We start from the raw sequence: 22,731 nt of genomic DNA on the forward strand, positions 1-22,731 counted from the left end.
TTGTTACTAGCAGCCTGTTGTAAAAACATCATTTATTCCTCCCTTTTTTTTAGTTAACTCTATGAAAAACACCAACCACAGTTTGGCAGGCATAAAATGGGATTTTTGCACCAACAAGAACAATTCCCAAAGAGATATTAGCTGAAAACCTGGAATATCTCGGTATATTGTGCAATGTGTTCTTAAACAATTTGAGCACACTGGACAAGTGGAAGACAAGTGGAAGTGAAAGACAAAAAAGAAAAAAACAAGTGGCAGATTAACAGTATCTGAAAGCTATGTTCTTTGGAAATAGGAAAAAATCCAGCAAAGACCTGACACAGGACCTGAGATATGCATCTAGTCCTTCAGTTGATCCAGCAACTGTTCACTGAAGCCTCATCAGAAATGGTCTCAGTGGAAGTGTGGCTGTCAAGAAGCCTTTCTTAAGGAAGGGAAACAGGGAGAAAAGGCCAAGGAATGCCAAATTACACAACAGCTGGACCAAAAAGCCAGTCTAAAACACAGTTTGAGGTTCGGCCATGCCTCAAGACTTTTGCAAAGTACTATATATGTGGTAAGGACAGACAGAACTGAGAAGGGAAAAAAAGAAGACTGTGAAATGATCTTAATAATGAGATAGGAGAAGTTATTCAAAAGAGACAGAGTCAGAGCAAAAATGTGAGCAAAGTAGAAAAGACTATGTCATGACAGGTTTGGGAAGAGCTGAGCTGAGAGAATGGGCCTGGCTCGCTGAAGTGGAATACTCATGTTGATAGACAGGGATGTGACAAGGCGAGGGCAGGCAGGGGTGCAAAGGATGGACACTGAGACAGAAAGCACAACAGTGTCAAGCGGGATGAATAATGTGAGAAGTGAAAACAGATGTGTTTACAGCCATCTTGTCTCTCAGCTGGCTGCCTCGTATCCTGACAGGAAAGACACAACAGGAGCTGAACAGGCTGCATCATGGCTCAGATACGCATGCACTAGAATACAAAACAAACAGTGAGTTAGAACAGGGCAGATTGCAGCAGTGTCAATTTGAACCCCAGGGCCCAGCAACAGCAGCTGGATTCTCTGCTATCCCTTGGGAAGCGGAATTACACAAAGTATTGCCCTCTTGGTGACCTGGAGAGGAGACAGCAGAAGTGGGAGCGTGATGAGAGAAAAACAAGTCAAAGGCGAAGGGTAGCAGGTTGCTGTAATGCTGGGTAATGCTCATACCTGAGACTATAACAGACGGTTATGTAATACCAATGAATGTTACAAATCCATGCGACATCCACACATGGGTGCTGTTGCTTTCTCTCCTCCATTGCTTCTTGCTGTGCAGGAGGCGGCTCACACACGCATGCACATAGGCTGCACCCCGTAAGGCACTGTTATTCTCTATTATTCAAACATCTGATTTAACCAGATATGAGAACATGAGGCCTTGAATGCATGTCAGCACATATATCATATATATAGATGGCACACAGAAAGCTTTGAAACTGTGGAGAGCTAAAGGGCATGTCTTTGTGCTTATTTCTGTAAAGTGTGCCAAGGTTTAGGGGAAACACACAAAGCACAGAAGTTGGAGGATGAGCTTGACACCATTCTGCTGCACTGAAAGCTACACAGGACGTTATTCAGCTACTTCCTCTTGCAGATTCTAGTTAATAGACGAATCTGCAGGGAGAAGTGCACTGAAACAGACACACAAGCAGTGTGCAAATGCAAAGGCACTAACAGATGACATCAAAACCTTTGAGTGGCACAACACTCAAAGGGATCATAATGGATGCCTATGTGTGTGTGTGCTGGCGTATGCTGTATATGCATGCCAAAACAACTCTTGAGATCTTAAGAGCTGCCCCCTGTGTGTGTCTGACAGCTAAGTGACATTGGTGTTAGCATACCAAAGCCTTGTGTTTCCCAGACTCCATTAAGATGTGGCTGCTCCAGCCAGGCTCCTGTACGTCTGCCAAATCCCTTTGTCTCACACAACCACACACACAAACACAGTGGAACTACTGTTACACAGTAGGAGAGAATGAAAGTGTATTTTGGTGAAAATAAACGCAACTGTTTTTGCACATTTCTTAGCACATCATTAAATATAGCACAGTCCTCTTGTTATGCGATCCTCTAAAAGAACTGGTGCACAAAGTCCATGGAATACGTTTGAAGTTCCATCCCTGTCACTTGGCATTTCCTTTTCTGATAGGATAATTTAATTATCACCTGTCACTTGTCTTAACCACTGGAGATACGCAGCTAAATGTGCTAAATGCCACAGGGCTGAAGCTGCTCTGATTCAATGAATCTTAAGTGACCTCATCAGTGTCCTACTCATTTTGTGTTTTATTTTTTATTCCACCGGGTGACAGTTCAGAGGATCTGAGTAAGCACGACTTTTGTCTGAGGATCCGGATCTGCAAAGTATTAACTGTCAGCAGAAAAAAAAAAAAAAAAAAAAAGGAGTGCATTAAAAGGAGGAATCGGGCCCCAACATACAAGAACTTTGTTGTTAACTGTGAACAACAATATATATATATATATATCCTAGCAGCAGTCCTTTTAAGCTACAGTATGCTACTTCCAGTTGAGTACAAGTAATAACTGCTCTTGATTGTGGCCAATTTATGTTCTTTTGTTCAAAGCAATAAAATCTAAACTGAATGCCTCTTAACAGGAAGCATGCCTGTGTGTGCATGTTTACACTCTGAAGCAGTGATCGTGTGAAGAATATCCTCATCATTATTATTTATAACTTTTAAGAGTCACTGAACACACCGGGAAGAGGCAGCTCAATGAATGGCAACTGATCTCGACATGGACACAAAACACACGCAGGCAGGAGGACATCTATCGTTACAAGTTTTATTTTTATTGGTGTACTCTGACAATAACAATGATGGTATAAAAGAAAAATCTCCATCATACAAATTTCAATAATCAAAAGATAATATGCCAATACACAAACAGATCCACATAAGGCTGACATCAAGTTTTGACAAGTGGCTTCAAATGGCTTCAGTTCAAGGAGATCGTTCCTCCTTACAATCAGAGAAGATATATTTTAAATTTAGCTGTATTTTGTTTCAGTTTTTTTTTTTTAAATAGTTAACTTTCATACAAAAAAATAATTTGTGTGGATTTTGGAGTGGATTGTGTCGCTGGTTTGGGTGCCTGTGTTTCATTGCATTGTAAGCATAAGGGTGTTTTTGGCTGAAGCACTGCTATCCCGCAGTGCTTTCCTGTGACCTGCGCCTTACCTCAACTGCTGTCACTATCAAAAGAAACATCGCATGCAGAAACAAGGAGAGTAAATTTCATTTGAGGATTTAAGCCTTTATCTGCCATGATGTGTCTTTCATATTGCGACAGCGTGTTAAATACAGGGAGATCTGCGGGAAGCAGAACACCTCTGAGATCGTGAGAGGAATTTAAAATTTATGGAATGAGGTTATTTTCCATTATAAACAAAAAGTCTGTGCTGGGAAGCAGTGATGTAAAAACATTGATGTCACTGTGTAAGCTTCACAAGCACTTAAATGGCACCGGATAAACCCACAGCCAAACCCCCCCCGAAGCCTTGTTCTTTAGCATCAGTAGTGAATTAAGACCTTATAGAATTTCTAAAACACTACACACAACAATATTTACAATGATAATTACTTTGATATGAACTTTTTTCAATTTAAATATTTTTGCTTATAAAAAAAAAAATTAAAAACTTGAGTGGAAAAAAAGAAACCAACAAAAAAAACAAAAAAACAAAAATAAAACACTGCAATAAATTAAGAAGCTTTAAGGCTGCCAGTTTTGTCAGATGCCCAAACAATGGTCCCTTCATTTAAACTGGCACAGAATGGATGAAAACAGGTGAGATAATGGAGCGATGAAGACTCTTTAGTGAGCAGCAGTCTTGGTCTGGATTGACACCAGGTGTGTTTTATATATATATATATATATATATATATATATATATATATATATATATATATATATATATATATATATATATATATATATATATATATATATATATATATATATATATATATATATATATATATATAAAATAAATACATAAATAAAAACAAGACTAGCCAGCATGCTCTTATCACCAACTGCAATCATTCAATTTTCAATTTTAGATAGCAGTACTGGCTTATTTGTCCCTGTTACAAGGTGACAAAGTGGACAAAGCTGTGTACTAGTCACAAAAAGAACATTTCCTCGTGAAGCTGCTCAGAGCCTAATACTGACTCTAAGAATGTCTAGATCAGACGTCCTTTCTATATTAAGAGGTCCTTCATGGTTGAACCTTCACCTGACCCCTCAATTTAAAACCATTTGGCTTTTGCTATATGTCCATCTAGCTTTTAATTTAAAGCAATGAAATATTTTCAAAAAAAGATAATATACAGTGTATTCTGTAGGTATCAAGACCTAGAATAAGAACCTACCAGTTGTTCACAACCAGGTCACTATAAATATTTTTGTCATCAGTGCTGCAAAACCAAAAGGAAAAAAAGCTCCAGAAACTTCAAAGCCTTGGAGGACAGGTAGACCTCGACAAGGTTTAGCCATTTCACTCAAACACACGTGGAAAAGAAAACTTAACAAAAACGCTGCTACTGTCCATGACCTCCACTGGACACCTCCAGGGTGATAGGCTAGGAGGTAAACGTGCTTCTGCTTGTGGCAATGAACCAGAACATAAAAATATTCAGATTGACTGTACTGTGGTGGAAAGGCAACAGGCTTACAAATGTATAGACGTAAACATGCTCAACATTTGCTCCTCTAATTGGGATTAAAATGAAAAAAAGCCATAAAAGCTTGAAGGATGTTTTGCCCGTCAATATCAGCCTCTATGATATTAGGATTGGTTCCAGTAAGCACACAGAGAAAGTCCCTCGAAGGGACCTCTGGAAGGTCAGCACCATTGATCATCAATTAGTATAATGGAGGTGATCAGTGAAAGACAGAGACCACTAGCATTTTCTGATTCTGTGTCTTGCTCTTCCTGTGGTTGTCACACAAAATGGCCTCCTCCTATGCTCATGAGATTAATATCTAATACCCAGCTACAGGTCCCGTTCTATTTCATTAGATTTTTTTGTCTTCTTAAGAGAAAATCTGAATGAAACGGAACAGCCTCATTCACACAGACCTGAACATCACCATCCCACACAGTTATACATAACTACATTTCAGTGCATCTATATCAGTTTGTGTCACCTATTAAATCATCACATCAACCGCAAGAAAAATAAAAACTGAACAATTAAGGAAAATAATCCATCAAATAAATAAAACGAGGTCCAGCCTCTTTGCTCCATATATCATTGTGGGAACAACAGTAATGTCAACCACCAATAATTTCCTCAAAAGGTACATATTAAGTAATGCATACAAGGTGATTTGTGTGAAATGAAGTAGCTGCATGACTAGAGGACAGACAGTGAGAACAGTTAGTCTGTATGATATATTAAAAAGGAACTCCATTTACAGTATTGGGATTTTACTAAAATCAACACTGTCAAACACACAAATCAGAGAGGAGCATTACACTGCTATGTACTGCCAGAGAGTTGTCTGTGTCTAACGCACAGTGAAAGGCTGCATGCCACTGAACAAAAACCTCTATTTAGAGCAACACTCCAAATTATGATTTACACAAATCTCACAATCCAAAGCCTGGCCACAAGTTAACAAAGCTAATCAGTGGTTATTACCTGACACCTCAGATAAGGATTCAGATTTTTTTTTCTATCAGTTATGAAGTAAAGGCAACCATAGAATGGTGGTTGTATTTTCACAGGGCCCAAAATGAAGGAGGGCTGGCTGACTGTATTACATAGACCACACAATCTGCAAAATAACAAAGCAAACGCTTCTGTAAACACCAGTGACAGTGACAGCAATCAAGTATTCTCTAATTCCAATTCTCTTTTAACACGATGACGCTAAGTAAACATTGAGGATGTGGAACCTAAAAATAAAACTGCAACCTTTTATCTCTACCAGGCCTGAATTTGTACACCACATGCCAAATGAGGTCTAAAATCTGCCGGTCTAAGCTTCCGAAACAAAGTCTCCCAGAGGTCACCCTGATAACTTTGAACTGACAGCAAGATACATACAGGCCATTTGCATAGCTCTCCCTCACTTACACAAAGACACACACATACAGGCACACGCAACTTCGGAAAAGGGTGGCATGTTTGCTTAGGCAAAGTTGAGTTGAATCTGAAGTTTGCATACGCAGTCACTTCGTCTCTGTAGTCCAATGAGGGTATGCTAGCACCCGCGCTATTGCATCTGTATAGTGAGGAAGTCAGGGCTAAAGTTCTGCTGTCTGATATCACAGCTTATTGCTAACAGGATGAACATTGCACTCCAATATACAGCCACTTGCAGGCAAGCAGAATATTCCACGCAGTTATGCAAACGCAAACATCACAGTCTATAAACGGTGTGTTTAAAAGACAAAACACAAGAGATGATGAAGGAAATAATATTCTCTAAACTTAGAAAAAAAAAAAAAAAAAAAAAAAAAAAAAAAACTATTTCACATACAATACATAACCAAAGCCTCATAGTCTCTACAGTATGTCATCTTCTCTTGCTCTCTTTTCTTGTAGATTTGGCATACCGTATGCAGAACCAGCTGCAAGAGTCCACTCGCTTGAAGTTGATGTCTGGTGTTATGTGCGCATGCAGATGTTTTCACAGGCTTACTGCATTTACAAAATAAGAAGTGCAAGCTATAAAAAAAAAAAAAAAAAAAAAAATTAAAGCCTCAGGGCAATGTCAACACATTTAAGTCAAACTCTGCGTGCATGTGTGGTGTGTGTGCGTGCACTTGGATATGCATGTGTATCATAACCTATTGAAATCGTCGAGCACAAAAGTGCAGGGTTGAGCTAGTGATGGACAGAATAAGAAAATGAATCAAGGAATGAATGCTGAAGGCCAAAATGGTGCAAAAGGCATGTGGAGACTGAAGTCTAGATAAGCCCAGATGAGAGGAATGATGAACTGTGGCGCAAACAAAGTGCAGCATTTATCCCTATTTTCTTATATGGTTTTCAAACATACTCATTTGATTCTCTAATTTCTTTTTGCATACAACCAAAATAAAGCAATAAGTCTGTCAACTAAAATGTCCTAAGCAGTGTTGCAACTGGTGAGATATGGCTGATGTCCCAGAGGACTCTGATTTTGCAGTCCAGCTCTGCCTACGTCAGTAGTCAGCTATTGGTGCAAGCTTTCTGCTCAAGCTGACTGTGATGTTGGTGTAGAGAGGCCTTCTGGACACTAGGGGGGAGTAGTTTAGGTTGTTAAGACCATCCACCTTCTGTCTCTGTTTTGAGTGACGGAGAAGACTATACCTGCAGGTAAGACGAGAGGAGAAAACAGAATACAGTAAAAAGTAATGTAAAAACTACGCTTTTCTCTATCTTTGGTCTGTTCCATGGCTGTTTTGTCCATGCAAAAAGGTTAGCAAAATTAAAAAGTCCACACTGAGTTATTCTTCCTTACACTGCTGCCAGAAATGCCTCAGCTGTAGTTCAGGGTTTAAGTCTACTACTTATCTATGTCACCAAACGCACCTTGCGGCAAGTTTGGCAAAGAACGAGCAGTTGCCTCAACAAAATTCAGCAGGAGTCCCACAGCCTTGCAATCTGTTGATGTTTCTAACCGTAATTGTTTCTGCAACTCTAAAATGTCTCAGTGGAGGTTTTCACATCCTCGATGTGACTGCATGGCTAATATGACTAACTTTACCTTTGTTCTGCTTTACTATTTCATGCGCTGTATATACTATACTTTAATGCTGCTGAATTCACAATGAAGCAATTATCACTTGTATATTTTTCTTATTCTGTTGTAGACAATGCACAAAAATACAGCATAAGGAAATAGTGACCCCAAACTCATCCTCCCAACAACTCCCCTCAGTTCTCCACTCTCACAAAACAAACAAATAAACACACAAACAAAAAAAAAAACCCAAAGGTGACCAATCTTTCTCTATTGTTGCTCCCAGACTCTGGAATAAAGTGCAACAACTAAAAATTTGAAATCAGTCCCCGAGTTTCACCTATTTCCACTTGCTTTCTTTTAGATCTGAGATGTCACATGAGCAGATTACCCTATTTCTTTTTCTTTTTTTTAAAATCTGGTTTATGGTTTATTTTTGGATTTCTCTTGTGGTGTTGTCACCATCAATTTCATCCATTTTTGGATAGTAGAAAACCTTCATATACTAGACAACTGGAAAGTTGGATAGTGCTTTGGGATCAGATCCTGTTGTTTTTCAGTGTGATATGAATAAAAGATACTCGACTTGATTAATGGAAACTATCCGTCACATTCGGGCCAGTTTTCAAACTACAGCACTGAACTGCAAAAATGTAAAATAGCTACACTGTGTGACAAATATCCACATTCAGATTAGTCAGAGAAGCACTGTGGTGTGCTTTCAGCTGCATTTTTCATGCAAAACAATCACTAAGAGTTAAAGCTAGAAGTGTCAGGATATTTTTATAATGTGGCTAAAACTGAAGCAATCAACAGCTCTTAGAGGGCTACACCACTGCTGCTTCAGTTTAGTCATGCACAATTATCATCAGGTTGGGCTCTTTTTAGCAGCCTTGAAGATAAAGGAGCTAATAATGAATGTTTCAAAAGGAGATAAAAAAAAGTTACTACAGCAAACAGTGAGAAAAAAATAATGTGTTTCTGGACACTAAAACATGCTAACACATTCTAGTAAATCCCCAAAATAAAACCATAAACCTGCAAATGAGCAGTTTAAGGACACTTTAATGTTCATTTTCAATAAGGGGCACTTAGTATTGTAGTACTATGTAGAAAAACAACTTTATTTTCACAGGAATACCTCATCATAATAGTCCTCCTACTAATTTAATCATGTGGGATTTTTAAAGTCAATTTTTGGTAATTATCATAGTTTTGTACCAAATATAGATTCCCTTAGGTTTCTTATTAACAAATGAAAGAAACATTTATTCTTTGGGCCGTTTTTAAGTTACTCAGGAATTTAGCCCTGAAGCATACGAGCACATCACATGCAAAGTCTTTAAAAGAGTTGAAATTCTCTCAAAGGTACTGCTTTGGCTTTTCATGTGACTGGCTTACATCACATGAGCCTAAGCCTCACTGCAATTATCAGCTTCTGCCTTTTGGTGTGTGTGTGTGTATGTGTGCGCGCATGTACTGCTTGTGAATGAACAGTGCAAACATACTAACCTGCCCAGGAACTGCACTTCTCCACGATGGTGATGTGGAATTGACATGTAGCGTCCCAGCTCTCCATGTGGTCTACTTACTGTGTAATTGGCAAACTGCACCCTACACAAATATATTCAATGCTTTAATTTATACTGTACACAGTCGGGAAGGAAATCACTGTGCATATGACCCTCATTGTCCCACTTCCATAGAATGCAAAAATAATTATGACTGTGATTGCTAAGCTTATAATATTTCGCAAAGTCAAAAACATGCTCTAGACATATACAAGTACAACAAAAAAATTTCACAGTAAACAAATATACAAGAGAATCAGTAAGAGTTGACAGTGAGATTACTGTGTGTGTACAGCTGCCTGTAAGTTGTGTAGGTGGGGGAAATGCTCCGGGGCAAGGGGGGATAAAAAAAACAAAATAATACAAAAGCCTGCTATGGGCCAAATGGCCTACCTCATCACTCGAGCATGCCTAATGTCAACACTACTATCAGTCACATGATGCAACTCTATCAGACAGGCCAGTGTGTGTATGTATGTGTGTGTGTGTGTACACATGATAGCCTCACCTGTTCCAGAGGTCATCGTCCTCTCCTCCCCAGCCCCAGAATGCATTAGGAAATCCATTAATCTTTTTGAACTGCTTAACCATCAGGCCACTGACACCACCGAAGAACTCATTATACGGAAGCCTTGGAGGAACAATTATGCATATTAAGATTCATTTTGGGTAAGAATACGTGTGCGCTATATATCCCCGAAGACAAAATCAGGACTCACATATAGGAGTACTTGTCAAGTTTGACCGCAAAGTGTCGAGGCATGTCCGTGCAGCCGTAGTAGTTCCTGTCATTCTCCATCAGATGGTCCACATCGTGGAAGATTAGACAGTCCCAGTTCAGGTCCTTCATAGCTTCCTTGAAGCCCACATTGAACAACATGGCTCGGTTAAATGGCTCTGTACCCGCCTAAAGAAAAATAGGAGATATTTTGATATGTTAACAGTTTTTTATTTATATATGTATCTATCTTTTTTATTTAAAACAGTCATAACCTGTTATCTTGTGTAAAACAGTGGCTTGAGAAGGAAACTCAATTAAGTGAACTGGGAACTAGAAATTCAACTAGGTGACTGAAAGTATGTGAGCATACCTGTTCTATCACATAAAAGGCAAACTGGAGTCTCTGTTTCTGCAGCACTGGCACCAGGTGTCTCAGGAGGATGGGCAAGTGTTCATGTCGGTTCCTGAAGGGAACTAGGATTGCCACCTAGGTGTGCAAAGGAGAATAACACAGGCATTAACTAAAAGCCAAAGATATGGAGATACAATACAGACACATGTCTACAGCTGCACAAAGTCACAAAGAAATTTGATGTGTGCAACTAAGTAAATTGTACTTTATGTGCACAAGTATTTAAGAATTTTGTGATGTCCCAGAAGGAGGGATGGCTAGATAGCATTTTCATTACCAAACCCAATACTGATAAGCAACAGAATTTAACATATTTATTTATACTACTTCCCCAAATATCTGAGCTAGTAATTTTGATCCAAAGTACACAAACCTACTAATTACCATAAACACTCATCGCAAGATTGGCAGGCTTGTAAAGTCTTTTTTTCCATAATAAGAGTCGACATGCATCAATCCCAGAAACACTGAGGCACTAAATGTTTGTGAGAGGTGTTGTTTTAGTCCATTGATCTGTGACTATGGCAGCGCCTGATTTTAAGTTTCTTTTGAAGATTAATTTAAAAAAATAATAAAAGCAAACAAACAAACAAAAAGAAAAAAAAATAATCACTGAAAGGAACAGGCTAGGAGAGGCTAAGAAAGAGACAAATGTAAAAAAAAAAAAAAAAAAAAAAAAAAAAAGGAGAAAGAGACTGCTGGGTAATGAGAGAAACAGAGAGACAAAAGGTTGTCAGACCATACACAGTCCTTTGGGGCAAAGGAATGTGAGAGATGGACAGGCAGATGGCAGGCAAGATTGGCATGCAGGGCAAAAAAAAAAAAAGCAGAATAAAAGATGCACTGTGGAAGAGTTTGATTAAACATTGAAACAATATTGATACTGAAACAATACAGTTTTATGTGTACTTTTCCCTGAATTTGTCTGAATATGTATATGTCCGAATAAGTCTCATTTACACATAGAGCAACAGAATAAAAGAAAGTTGCAAAAAAACCAAACAAACTACACATATGAAAAATTAATTTCCCTGACAGAATTTTCCTAAAGGGATTAATAACGTTTTAATCTAATCAAATCTAATCTATTATGTATCTAATCACCTGTCTGAATTGAAATATATAATACTCACTTGATAATTTATCATAAGTAATTATTGAAGTAACCGCTGCTGTGCACACACCTCTCTTACATTCTCATGTAGGGTTTCTGCTGCCGTCCAATGATGCAGAAATGTATTATGCAAATAACCAAAGACTCGTACAAACAGCTGAAAGCAACACATTAACTTTCACACTTATGAACTTTTTGTCAAAACTCTAGCAACTCTACTAATGGTGAGTCTTGGTAATCCAATCTGTCAGTGACTGTATCATCAGATCTTTGTGTAAAGTTTCATTTTACAGCATTTCACTCTGTACTGGATGTGAAATTGTAGCGCAAAATGAGTGAGAGAAAACAGTTTTCTAAAGCTTCGCAAACTCTGTAGTAAAACACGGCACATTATAACCTTCAAAGCTGAAATCATTACATGACTATTGTCCTACATTACTTTTAGCTAGGCGTTAAAAAGCAGCAACTAAGCATGCATGCATATTGCTGTAACTGTGGGGCAAAGGCTGTTTTTAGTAGGCCGAGCGCTGCAAACCAAATGCCACTAGCAATGCACTTCATGAGCTGCAGCTTTTATCTGCAAAATGCACCAAGTCATCCGGAAACAGTTGCCCACACATTCAGCAATCTACATACAGGTGATAAATTGAAGGGACCTGACAAAGTGCACAAAGCTTCAACGTCTCTCTGTTCTCTCAGTGCCACAGGAGGGTTAAACAACATTCCTTCAAAGCTCTGTTTGATGTTCTGATGATGATCCATACTTTAACAATATAGGAATCTTTTGTGCCCTATATGAAGCAATCCTGATTTCTTACCCCACTGGCCAGTCTGCATACTAGACTGCGGTGTCCTTTTTGATACTGTCACACTTACCTTCCAGCGAGGTAAACAGTCTTTGGGCTTCCAGTAGCCTCCATAGGCAATTTTAGGCTCTCCCTCCAAAAAGGCTCTTTCCACTTCTTCAAGAGATATCTCACTCATATTCACTTCCAACCTGCCCTCTGTGTGGGGCAGAAAGAGAGAGAGGGAGACATGTAACAGTCAAAGATTTGATGAAGCAGGAAAGGTCATGAGAGTGGGGAAGATAATGAGAGAGAGAGAAAGAGAGAGAGAGAGAGCATGCATGTAAAGAAGACAAAATAGTAGAGAGAGGAAGAAGATCAAAGGAACGTGATTGAGAAAATGTCAAGATCCGTAACGCTTGAGAAATCTGTGACATAAATTGCCCGCTTCTGCTATTACACCATACTGTATTTGATGTGTCATCAATCAAAACTAAAATAAGGCATATTCTCTCTCCCAACAATTTTACAGCTCATTACAATAACAAATATGTACAGAGGCACAATGAACATTTCCACTGAGAGACATTTTTCATTTGGTACTTTGAATTGCAGAATTAAGAGTTTGGTTTTAGGACTCAAATTAAACTGTAAAATCACAACTTCAACAGTGTACTTACTCATAGAGGGTAGCCTCTCAGGGCAAACTTGTGAGGGGAGGTAGGTGAAGCCCTCGGGGAGGTATGTCGTAGGAAGAGCATCACTTTCGCTAAAGTTGAAGTCATACGAATAATCTGAAAGTGAAAAAATACGCACGCATAAGCATGTCTAGCTTTATGCTTTGGTGCATTTTCCTATTTCACTTCCAAAATATCTTGCAGTAAGATACGCTATAGTTAGACTGCTGCTAGTAAGACTTACTAGAAAGACAGACATAAATGTGGAAACTATAGCTTGTTTTCTATAACTTCCCTATTTAACACTGGTTGACGTTGCATCTATGCTCTTGTGATCATATGAAAGACAGCATTTGTGCTAAACATCCCTAATAAACTAGTGTGCATGGGCGTGCTTTTACCTGTGCCATTTATGCTGTAAGCCCCTCTCACCACTTGCTCCAGAACCTGAGCTCCGATGTTCTTCACATTCTCTCTGATCTGGATCCCTCTGGCCTGGACCATGAACACATACTCATTCACTAAGGACAGAGGAAAGAAGAAAAGAAACTTAATACATTTTATTATTAAACACAGACTTGATGCATTTAGACAGACATGGGGCGCATTATTTTAACACTATAACGTCTGCACTAGATAATGTTTGCACTCGTGTTGTAAGCTGCACGGGTCCACTTAGTGAGGGGGATTTCCCAACCACATATCAAGAGGCCTCTTTCAGTCTGAAGAGGCCAATTAATGGCAATTTAATCTATAATGAAGCGAGGGAGAGGTACAAGAAGTTGAACCCAAATGTATTTAAGGAGAAAGAGAATGAAAAAGGAATTCAAATTTATTGATTAACTTATTTGCGATATTTTATTTTATTATGCTAAGCTACAATCAGTAACTTCTGCACTGTTAATAACTGTAACTTTCTGAAGCATTCTTTTTTGTAAGGAAATGTGAAGTGGCACAAATAGGATGTGGGTATAGGTGATAGTACAATAAAAGGAAGCGGCAAAAGATTCACATGAATGTGCCACTCTGTGGTTGTCAGACTACTAACCAGCAGCCTCAAACTCAAACTCATCAAACTGAAACAATGTTACATAGGAGATCTGTTTGCTACAACACTTCACTAGATTTATAGAGCCATTATTATTGGCAACTTCACGAGAGAAGCTTAGTGAGAGTTCCAGTAAGTGTGGAAGTGGCCTAAATAAACAGAGCAGTGGTTAACCTGCCAAGCAGTGTGATGGAACAAAATGGGGGTATGAGGCCTAACCGAGTCACCTGAATGGCTGAACATGCTTAGCATGCCACAGATCTTTACACCAAAGAGTGCATGCATCACATTTCAGATGTCAAAGAAAAGAAGCAAAGACACAACTCCTAGAGTAACTTCCTAGATCAACTGCTAGCACTTCTTTTTTCTCGTTTCTGGAGCAGCACTTCAACACATTGACAGATCTCTGCCTTTGTAGATTTGTGTCCAAAACCATGATCACTGGCCATCTATCCAAATAGCATTCATCTCAAAGCAATCTCAAGATGATCCACACTCTTGAGTACATTGCATCTGTGTACATGGCATGTATACTGCTGAGCTAGAAATCCCTAGGATGTGATTTGTCATGGTAATTGCATTACAGTTTCCATCACATTTATCTTATCTTATACAAACTGCTAGGCATGCAGGACCAGAGACTAGTGGCTAAGTGGTAACTGAAATCAATGTTCTCATTTTACGTCTGCAACACCCAGATACTACAGTGCAGCTGGAGCTGCAATGAACACAGAAAAGATTCTGTTCACTCACACTATAACACACAAAGGAGGAGCAACACACATGCATGCATGCTCAAATGTGCACGCACGCACACACACACACACACACACACACACACACATTAGCTGATGCCCTTCTGAGGCACCATATGGATGGAAAAATGCTAAGAGGCGTCTGGAGTGTGACCCAGTACAGACACCAACATATTCTGACATGTCTCGGTTGCATGCCTGCCAAGCATATGGATATACAGTCAGGGTTTAAAAAATAAATAAATAAAAAAATGAGTACACCCCATGATTCAGAAGCTTGCAGAACCAAGCTACTGCAATAGGTTGACACAATTGTCTGTACAATTTTAATCAGCGTCTCACATTCTTGTGAAATAATTTTGGTCCACTCCTTCAACATTGCTTCATTTCATTGAGGTTTGTGGGTATGTACAGCTTTCTTAAGGTTACACCACAGCATTTCAGTCAGGTTAAGGTCTGAACCTTGGCTGGGCCATTGCAACACTTTGATTCTTTTCCTGTTCAGCCATTCAGATTTGATGCTGTGCTTGGGATCATTGTCCTGTTACATGACTGAGCTGCTAGAAGACGGTTTCACATTTTACTTTAAATAGACTGGTTCTTACATAGCACTTTTCTGCTCTACATGAGCACTCAAAGCACTTTATACAGCATGTCTCATTCACTTTTCTACATCTAAGTGCTTTCTATTGAACATTCACACACAATCACACTCTGATGAACGCATCAGTATTTTGACCACGCATGCAGACTGGAGCAGCCAGGGATCGAACCACCAATCTTCCAATAAGTAGATGACCTGCTCTACCTCCTGAGCCACAGCCTCCCGTAATACTAGCGTTGACTCAATGCCTGCAAGGTGCCCATGTCCTGTGACTACAACACATGCCCAAATCATCACCCCTCCAATGCTTAGTAGCCTAGTGACAAACGGCCAAAAAGTGCTTTAGTTTTCGAGATACCCCTACCGGAGGTAGAACTAAACCCAACCACATTTTTCCTCATCTCTAAGGTCTCCCCTATATGAAATGGATTCTTGGCCAAAAATATTTTACTGCCAAGATGGTTAAATTGATAGATATTGTTATATACCCCAAAACTAAAAAAGAGCCCAAATACAGCCTGTCCACATGGGGGTTTACCCACTAAAACTGATGTAGATTAATAACACAAGGCCTGAGAGCTTTCAAAATAGGCATGTATGTAGTCAGGATTTTGCTTTACCCACTAGAAAAAAAACTGGATGTGAATATCCTAAAGTATGGGGTAGATAGAGACATTGGAACACATACCTAAAATAGGCGAACATGGAAAAAAAAAGATTTTTGCAAAATGTTTTCATTAGGGCCCGAGCACGAACTGTGCGAAGGCCCTATTGTAATTGCTTCGTTTATTTACTTTGTAATTGCTTTGCCAAGGAAACACATATAGAAACACAGAAACACATAGAAACACATATGATGGCTTGTTGGAAAGGTGAGGTTGTGCTGAATCCATCAATACCAAATATGTAAATGTGACCTGCATAATCAGGGTACATTAAGTCACTTAATGTATGAAGTGTATGAAGTGCCCCAACTGAAAAGTATTGAGAAAATTGAGTCTCCAGTCCCAAGCTTTATTATGCTGCATGTATTGTCACATAACACAGTAGGCTTGTTGAATTAATGTGCTTGTTTTCTAAATCCAGCAATACCACATATGCATCGTCATTTAAAAATGTGTGATATGTCCCAATTGAAAGAATATACTGCATTTCTTTGCAATATACTACACTGTACTGGTAAAATTACCAGAGATGAGTGAGTAGGACAGGAAACCACAAGAGAGTATAACAGTTTGGCCTTGATGGGCCTTTTTAATTCAATTTTATTCAATTCAATTTTATTTATATAGCGCCAAATCACAACAAACAGTCGCCTCAAGGCACTTTGTATTGTGGGTAAAGACCCTACAATAATACAGAGAAAACCCAACAGTCATGAGCAGCACTTGGTGACAGTGGGAAGGAAAAACTCCCTTTTAACAGGAAGAAACCTCCAGCAGAACCAGGCTCAGGGAGGGGCAGTCAGCTGCTGAGGGGGGGCTGAGGGGAGAGAGCCAGAGATTAATAACAATTAATGATTAAATGCAGAGTGGAGTATAAACAAAGTAAATAAGGTGATTGAAAAGAAACAGTGCATTATGGGAACCCCCCCCAGCATCCTAGGCCTATAGCAGCATAACTAAGGGATGGTTCAGGGTCACCTGATCCAGCCCTAACTATAAGCTTGATCAAAAAGGAAAGTTTTAAGCCTAATCTTAAAAATAGAGAGGGTGTCTGTCTCCTGAATCCAAGCTGGAAGCTGGTTCCACAGAAGAGGGGCCTCAAAGCTGAAGGCTCTGCCTCCCATTCTACTCTTAAGTATCCTAGGAACCACAAGTAAGCCAGCAGTCTGACAGTGAATTGCTCTGTTGGGGTGATACGGGACTATGAGGTCTTTGAGATAAGATGGGGCCTGATTATTCAAGACCTTGTAGGTGAGGAGAAGGATTTTAAATTCTATTCTAGATTTAACAGGGTGCCAATGAAGAGAAGCCAATATGGGAGAAATCTGCTCTCTCTTTCTAGTCCCTGTCAGTACTCTAGCTGCAGCATTTTGGATCAGCTGAAGGCTTTTCAGGGAGCTTTTAGGACAGCCTGATAATAATGAATTACAATAGTCCAGCCTAGAAGTAATAAATGCATGAATTAGCTTTTCAGCATCACTCTGAGAAAGGATGTTTCTAATTTTAGAAATATTGTGCAAATGCAAAAAAGCAGTCCTACATATTTGTTTAATATGTGCATTGAAGGACAAATCCTGGTCAAAAATGACTCCAAGATTTCTCACAGTGTTACTGGAGGCCAAAGTAATGCCATCCAGAGTAAGTATCTGGTTTGACACCATGTTTCTAATATTTGTGGGGCCGAGAACAAGAATTTCAGTTTGATCTGAATTTAGAAGCAAGAAATTAGAGGTCATCCAGGCCTTAATGTCTTTAAGATATTCCTGCAGTTTAACTAATTGATGTGCTTCATTGATAGGTGAAGCTGAGTACCATCTGCATAACAATGAAAATTGATTCAATTCTTTCTAATAATACTGCCTAAGGGAAGCATGTATAATGTAAATAGAATTGGCCCTACCACAGAACTTTGTGGAACTCCATAATTAATAAAACTATAACTTAACTACACACAGTATAAATCAGGAGCAGAACTACATGCATGTCAAGCCCACTGCATTTGCCATCCTTACAGTCCTTACTGGTGCCTTCGGATTCATAACAGGCTCAATGAACCTGTCTTCTCTGAGCCTTTGTCCTCTACCCACTGGGTCCCAGAGAAGAGGCTTGGGCAGGTAGTTGTGACACCACACTGCCACTTGGTATAAAGCTCTCTGCACATGTTGTGAGAAGGCATCCTCAGTCGGGGGTAAATTAGCTGCTGATGAATTTGTGGTAGATGCTAGTATGTACCTCAGGTCATCCAGGTCAATACCTGACTTGCAATCCCTCCTGACCTCCTCACCATTTTCAAAGCCACCTGCCAAGATCACTGTGTTCCCCAACAAGATTCTCTTTGGACCAATACTGATGATGTAGCTGCTGATAAAGCTACATACAGCAGCTTTGTTCCCACTGATCCTCAGATGGTTCTTGTAGTTTGAAACTCTTGCCTGGCCTGTAATAACATGTGTTGCCTGCTGGTTTGAATGGTGCCTCTTCTTTGCCTTTCAAGATCTTTGACTGAGTGTTGATGGTCATAGCTATCAAATACTAGAACAAGACTGTACAAATATGACCAATTTTGTTACTGATGATTATTTGAAAGAGTGGCAGTGATGTGTTTCAGTTGTGACATCATGGGGAGCCGAATTCACCAAAGTATTGGAGATGGCCTACCCCCCACAATGGCTACCAGAAGCAGTGTGTTCTGCTAAAAGCCTCAGGCTTAAAACTGGACACTGCAGCTCGAGAAAAGGAGGAATTCCACCTCCAAGCTTGTTTGGTTTGTTGGATGGGCTTTTGTTTGATTTGAGTCAGGAATTTGATTTATACTGTGTGTGTGTGGTTAAATTACAGCTTTATTAAAAAGGCCCATCAAGGCCAAACTGTTATACTCTCTTGTGGTTTCCTGTCCTACTCACTCATCTCTGGTAATTTTACCAGTACAGTGTAGTATATTGCAAAGAAATGCAGTATATTCTTTCAATTGGGACATATCACACATTTTTAAATGACAATGCATATGTGGTATTGCTGGATTTAGAAAACAAGCACATTAATTCAACAAGCCTACTGTGTTATATGACAATACATGCAGCATAATAAAGCTTCTGACTGCAGACTCAATTTTCTCAATACTTTTCAGTTGGGGCACTTCATACATTAAGTGACTTAACACCCTGATTATACAGGTCACATTTACATATTTGGTATTGATGGATTCAGCACAACCTCACCTTTCCAACAAGCTATCATATGTGTTTCTATGACAATCCTTGGCAAAGCAATTACAAAGTAAATGAAAACATTTTGCAAAAATCTTTTTTTTTCCATGTTCGCCTATTTTAGGTATGTGTTCCAATGTCTCTATCTACCCCATACTTTAGGATATTCACATCCAGTTTTTTTTCTAGTGGGTAAAGCAAAATCCTGACTACATACATGCCTATTTTGAAAGCTCTCAGGCCTTGTGTTATTAATCTACATCAGTTTTTGTGGGTAAACCCCCATGTGGACAGGCTGTATTTGGGCTCTTTTTTAGTTTTGGGGTATATAACAATATCTATCAATTTAACCATCTTGGCAGTAAAATATTTTTGGCCAAGAATCCATTTCATATAGGGGAGACCTTAGAGATGAGGAAAAATGTGGTTGGGTTTAGTTCTACCTCCGGTAGGGGTATGTCAAAAATTTGGGGGCATTGTCACTAGCCTATATATACTGTATTTGGTTTTCACCAAATATGGTGCTGTGCATTATGACCATACATCTACAAATTGTCCAAAGGACAAAAAAAGGTCATGAGCGTGGGAAAGATATTGCAGAAGTCACAACATTTCTGGAATAATTCCTTTGTAAACCTAAGCCATGGAGCCACATTTCCTTAGAAAGAGGCTTTTTTTTTTCCAGGCAGCCTTTCAAAATAAGTCACTTATTCAGTTTTGTTCTGATTGTACTGTCATGCACTTATATTCATTATTTACACTTAACATACTACTTGAGGGCCAGTAGAGTTTGAGACGTAGCTGTTTTGTTTTTGTTTGTTTGTTTGTAATTTCTCTGAGCGTTGCACGGCCTGATCTTTTGGTGAATTTGCTAGGCATTTATACATTCCTGGGAAGATTGACTATTGTCTTGAATGCTTTCCACTTGTGTGGAATGCTTGAATGCTTTCCACCAATAAGCTTTCTCACTGTAGAATGCTGGACTTCAAACTGTTTGGAAATAGCCTTATAACCCTCCCCAGATTGATGGACAGGCAGAATTGCTTTTTTAAGACCACTGCTGATGGCTTTCCCCCTTGGCATTGTGGTAACACACACCTGAATGCTCCAGACCAGCAAACTGCTTAAAGTTCAAAACTTCTTTAATAGAGATTCTCACACTTGCTGATCAGTTAATCAAGTGCATTCAAGTAGCAGCACCTGCCGCCTATTTAACCTCTTAATTCCTATGGAAGCAATAAGGGTGTACTATTTTTAGACCTGCTAAAGACCGGATTATTGTTATTATATCCTGATATGTAAAGCCTTAGAATCGAAAGAGGATGTGCTTCCTTTTTTACCATGACTGTATTATCTATTAACTACCCCATCAAGGCAAAGCAGTATTGTGCTAAACTGCTTCAACATATGAAAAGTAAAGCAAAGCAAAGCGGAATCTTTGTTGTAAAGTATCTCCTTTGAATTGTTTTTGGTTCACTATTTAGAAAGCCAGTATATTCTTTTTCAAGGGTCAGGTCAACTGAAATTACTAGCTAAAAAAACATGTAGAGAGACAGAAAATGTCAACACTGTCATTTGCTGTGTATTAGTGGGCTTACAATTCCTCTGACATCAAACATGCACTCTAGTGGCTGGATTAATGGTTTATGGTGAGGTAATCAAGGTTATAAACTGTGGCAAATGGAATAGACATGAGAGGCCTTGGCTTTAGAGGAAACTAACACAGTGGGGTACAACAGAAGGCCATTAACCCTGGGCATATTAGGACAGGACAGGATAGGAGGCATATACCAGCACAGAGCTTTGATGTGTCATTTCTGCTATATGCAACTATATCAATGAGACATGGAGACATGTAGGACCCCCCCTCCCCAACCAAACCCCTCCAGCTCTTCATCCCATCAGCACCACTCATTGTAACCTATCAAGCACGGAAGACCTTGAACGACCTTGTCTTCTATAGCTCTCATGCAGCATCCAGCCTGCATCCCAAGCCCAGCCTCCTATCCTTGTCTCTTTCTCCATATCACTCCCTCTTTCCACTTATCTGTCATTCCCTCTATCTCCCTCTTCATCTCTTTGTGCTGCTGTCTCTGCGTAATGTGGTTTGTATCACTTTCTGTCAAGTCTGTTTGTTGCTATCTTTTTAAGCAAATTATTTAAAGATGGACTGCAGGCTTATGGATACAAATTCCAGGCACAGACCCTGCACCATACTGTAGTGTGACAGAGGTTAATCAAAAAAGAAAAGGCCAACAAAGAAGCAAAAAAGAAGAAGAAAGGAAACACGCACAAACCCCCCAGTTTATTCTCTGAAAGGCAATTAACTGCACATTGATATAGCTCAGCAGCAGGAGGTGATAGGCCCTGTTCTGCTAGCAAGCTGATAAAAGCTAAAAGGCATTTTTTTTCCCTCTAAGCAGAAAATTTTCTGTGTTCACACACACCATACTTGCACCCATACTGTAGCTCTCAGCATTTTAAGATGCCACTCTCAAAAGGGTTATTTTAATGCCACTATATATCAGTGACACCTACAGAGCCACGCCTGTAAAATCATAACCAGAAGAAAGCACAATGATCACAAATTCTTCATATTATTCAGGCATATTCATCCACTTTAAAAGTATATTATGAGAGTGCAGAAATTTCACACATGACTAAGTAGGTCTATTTCAGCACCTTATCAGTAAAAAAACAGGTGATTACCCTAAACAGTAACACTGAATCCCTCATAATTAACTGGAACAATCATTGTAACTTGAGTGCATTGATCAGCTGATGACGTCTGGGATTGCACACGGTACTATAACTTGACCTTTTTAAACACAAACAGTATCTCATCTGAAGGGACAAACTTTTTATTACCTCTTTTGACCCTCTGTTAGTGATGCTGAGAACACAGAGGCTACAGCAGATCAACACTCACCCACAGCCATCCCTCAGCCAATGCACACACGCACGCATGCACGCACACAAAATGAACAATACCTGGTACAGAGGGCAATCTATATTTCCCGCCTTTACCCACTGATAAAAAACAAAGTAAAAAACAAAAATCAAAGAATCAAAGATAAAACAATGGCCATCATCTCAGCAAATGACCTCATCCTCCAGTCTCATCTGTAATCTTAATTTAACTCCATGAGAACATCATACTGCAATGATATTGTTGTTGGTGTGGTTGTCTGAGCAGTCCTTACTAAGTAGATCCAAAGATTGCTACAATCTATATCCTGTTTGCTTATCAACACTCACCCTGCCACCACACACACAAACACACAACCAAAAACAAACCACTGTGCTTTTCTAACTAGTAACTTGTTATCGAAGAATTTCAGAGTTGCACAAAAGGTTCCAAATTAGAGGCTGACTTAATTTAAGTGCTGTACTAAAAAATTATGAGCTGAGCCATGCCTCAGGGAAG

General features: G+C 39.3%; 1 protein-coding gene across 1 annotated transcript in view; it reads right to left on the bottom strand.

Moving 5' to 3' along the window:
- Positions 1-6,785: 6,785 nt before the first annotated feature.
- Positions 6,786-22,731, bottom strand: part of b4galt5 (UDP-Gal:betaGlcNAc beta 1,4- galactosyltransferase, polypeptide 5) — a 31,336-nt gene continuing 15,390 nt past the window's right edge. The window contains exons 2-9 of the mRNA XM_030734091.1: positions 13,428-13,547; positions 13,030-13,143; positions 12,441-12,568; positions 10,409-10,525; positions 10,037-10,224; positions 9,826-9,948; positions 9,259-9,360; positions 6,786-7,373 (exon numbers count right to left, since the gene is read on the bottom strand). Of these exons, the coding sequence (XP_030589951.1) occupies positions 7,226-7,373; positions 9,259-9,360; positions 9,826-9,948; positions 10,037-10,224; positions 10,409-10,525; positions 12,441-12,568; positions 13,030-13,143; positions 13,428-13,547 (1,040 nt within the window). The 3' untranslated portion in view covers positions 6,786-7,225. The remainder of the gene's footprint in view (positions 7,374-9,258; positions 9,361-9,825; positions 9,949-10,036; positions 10,225-10,408; positions 10,526-12,440; positions 12,569-13,029; positions 13,144-13,427; positions 13,548-22,731) is intronic.

The sequence above is a fragment of the Archocentrus centrarchus genome, chromosome 7 (genome assembly GCF_007364275.1).
Source record: "Archocentrus centrarchus isolate MPI-CPG fArcCen1 chromosome 7, fArcCen1, whole genome shotgun sequence".
Lineage (NCBI taxonomy): Eukaryota > Metazoa > Chordata > Actinopteri > Cichliformes > Cichlidae > Archocentrus > Archocentrus centrarchus.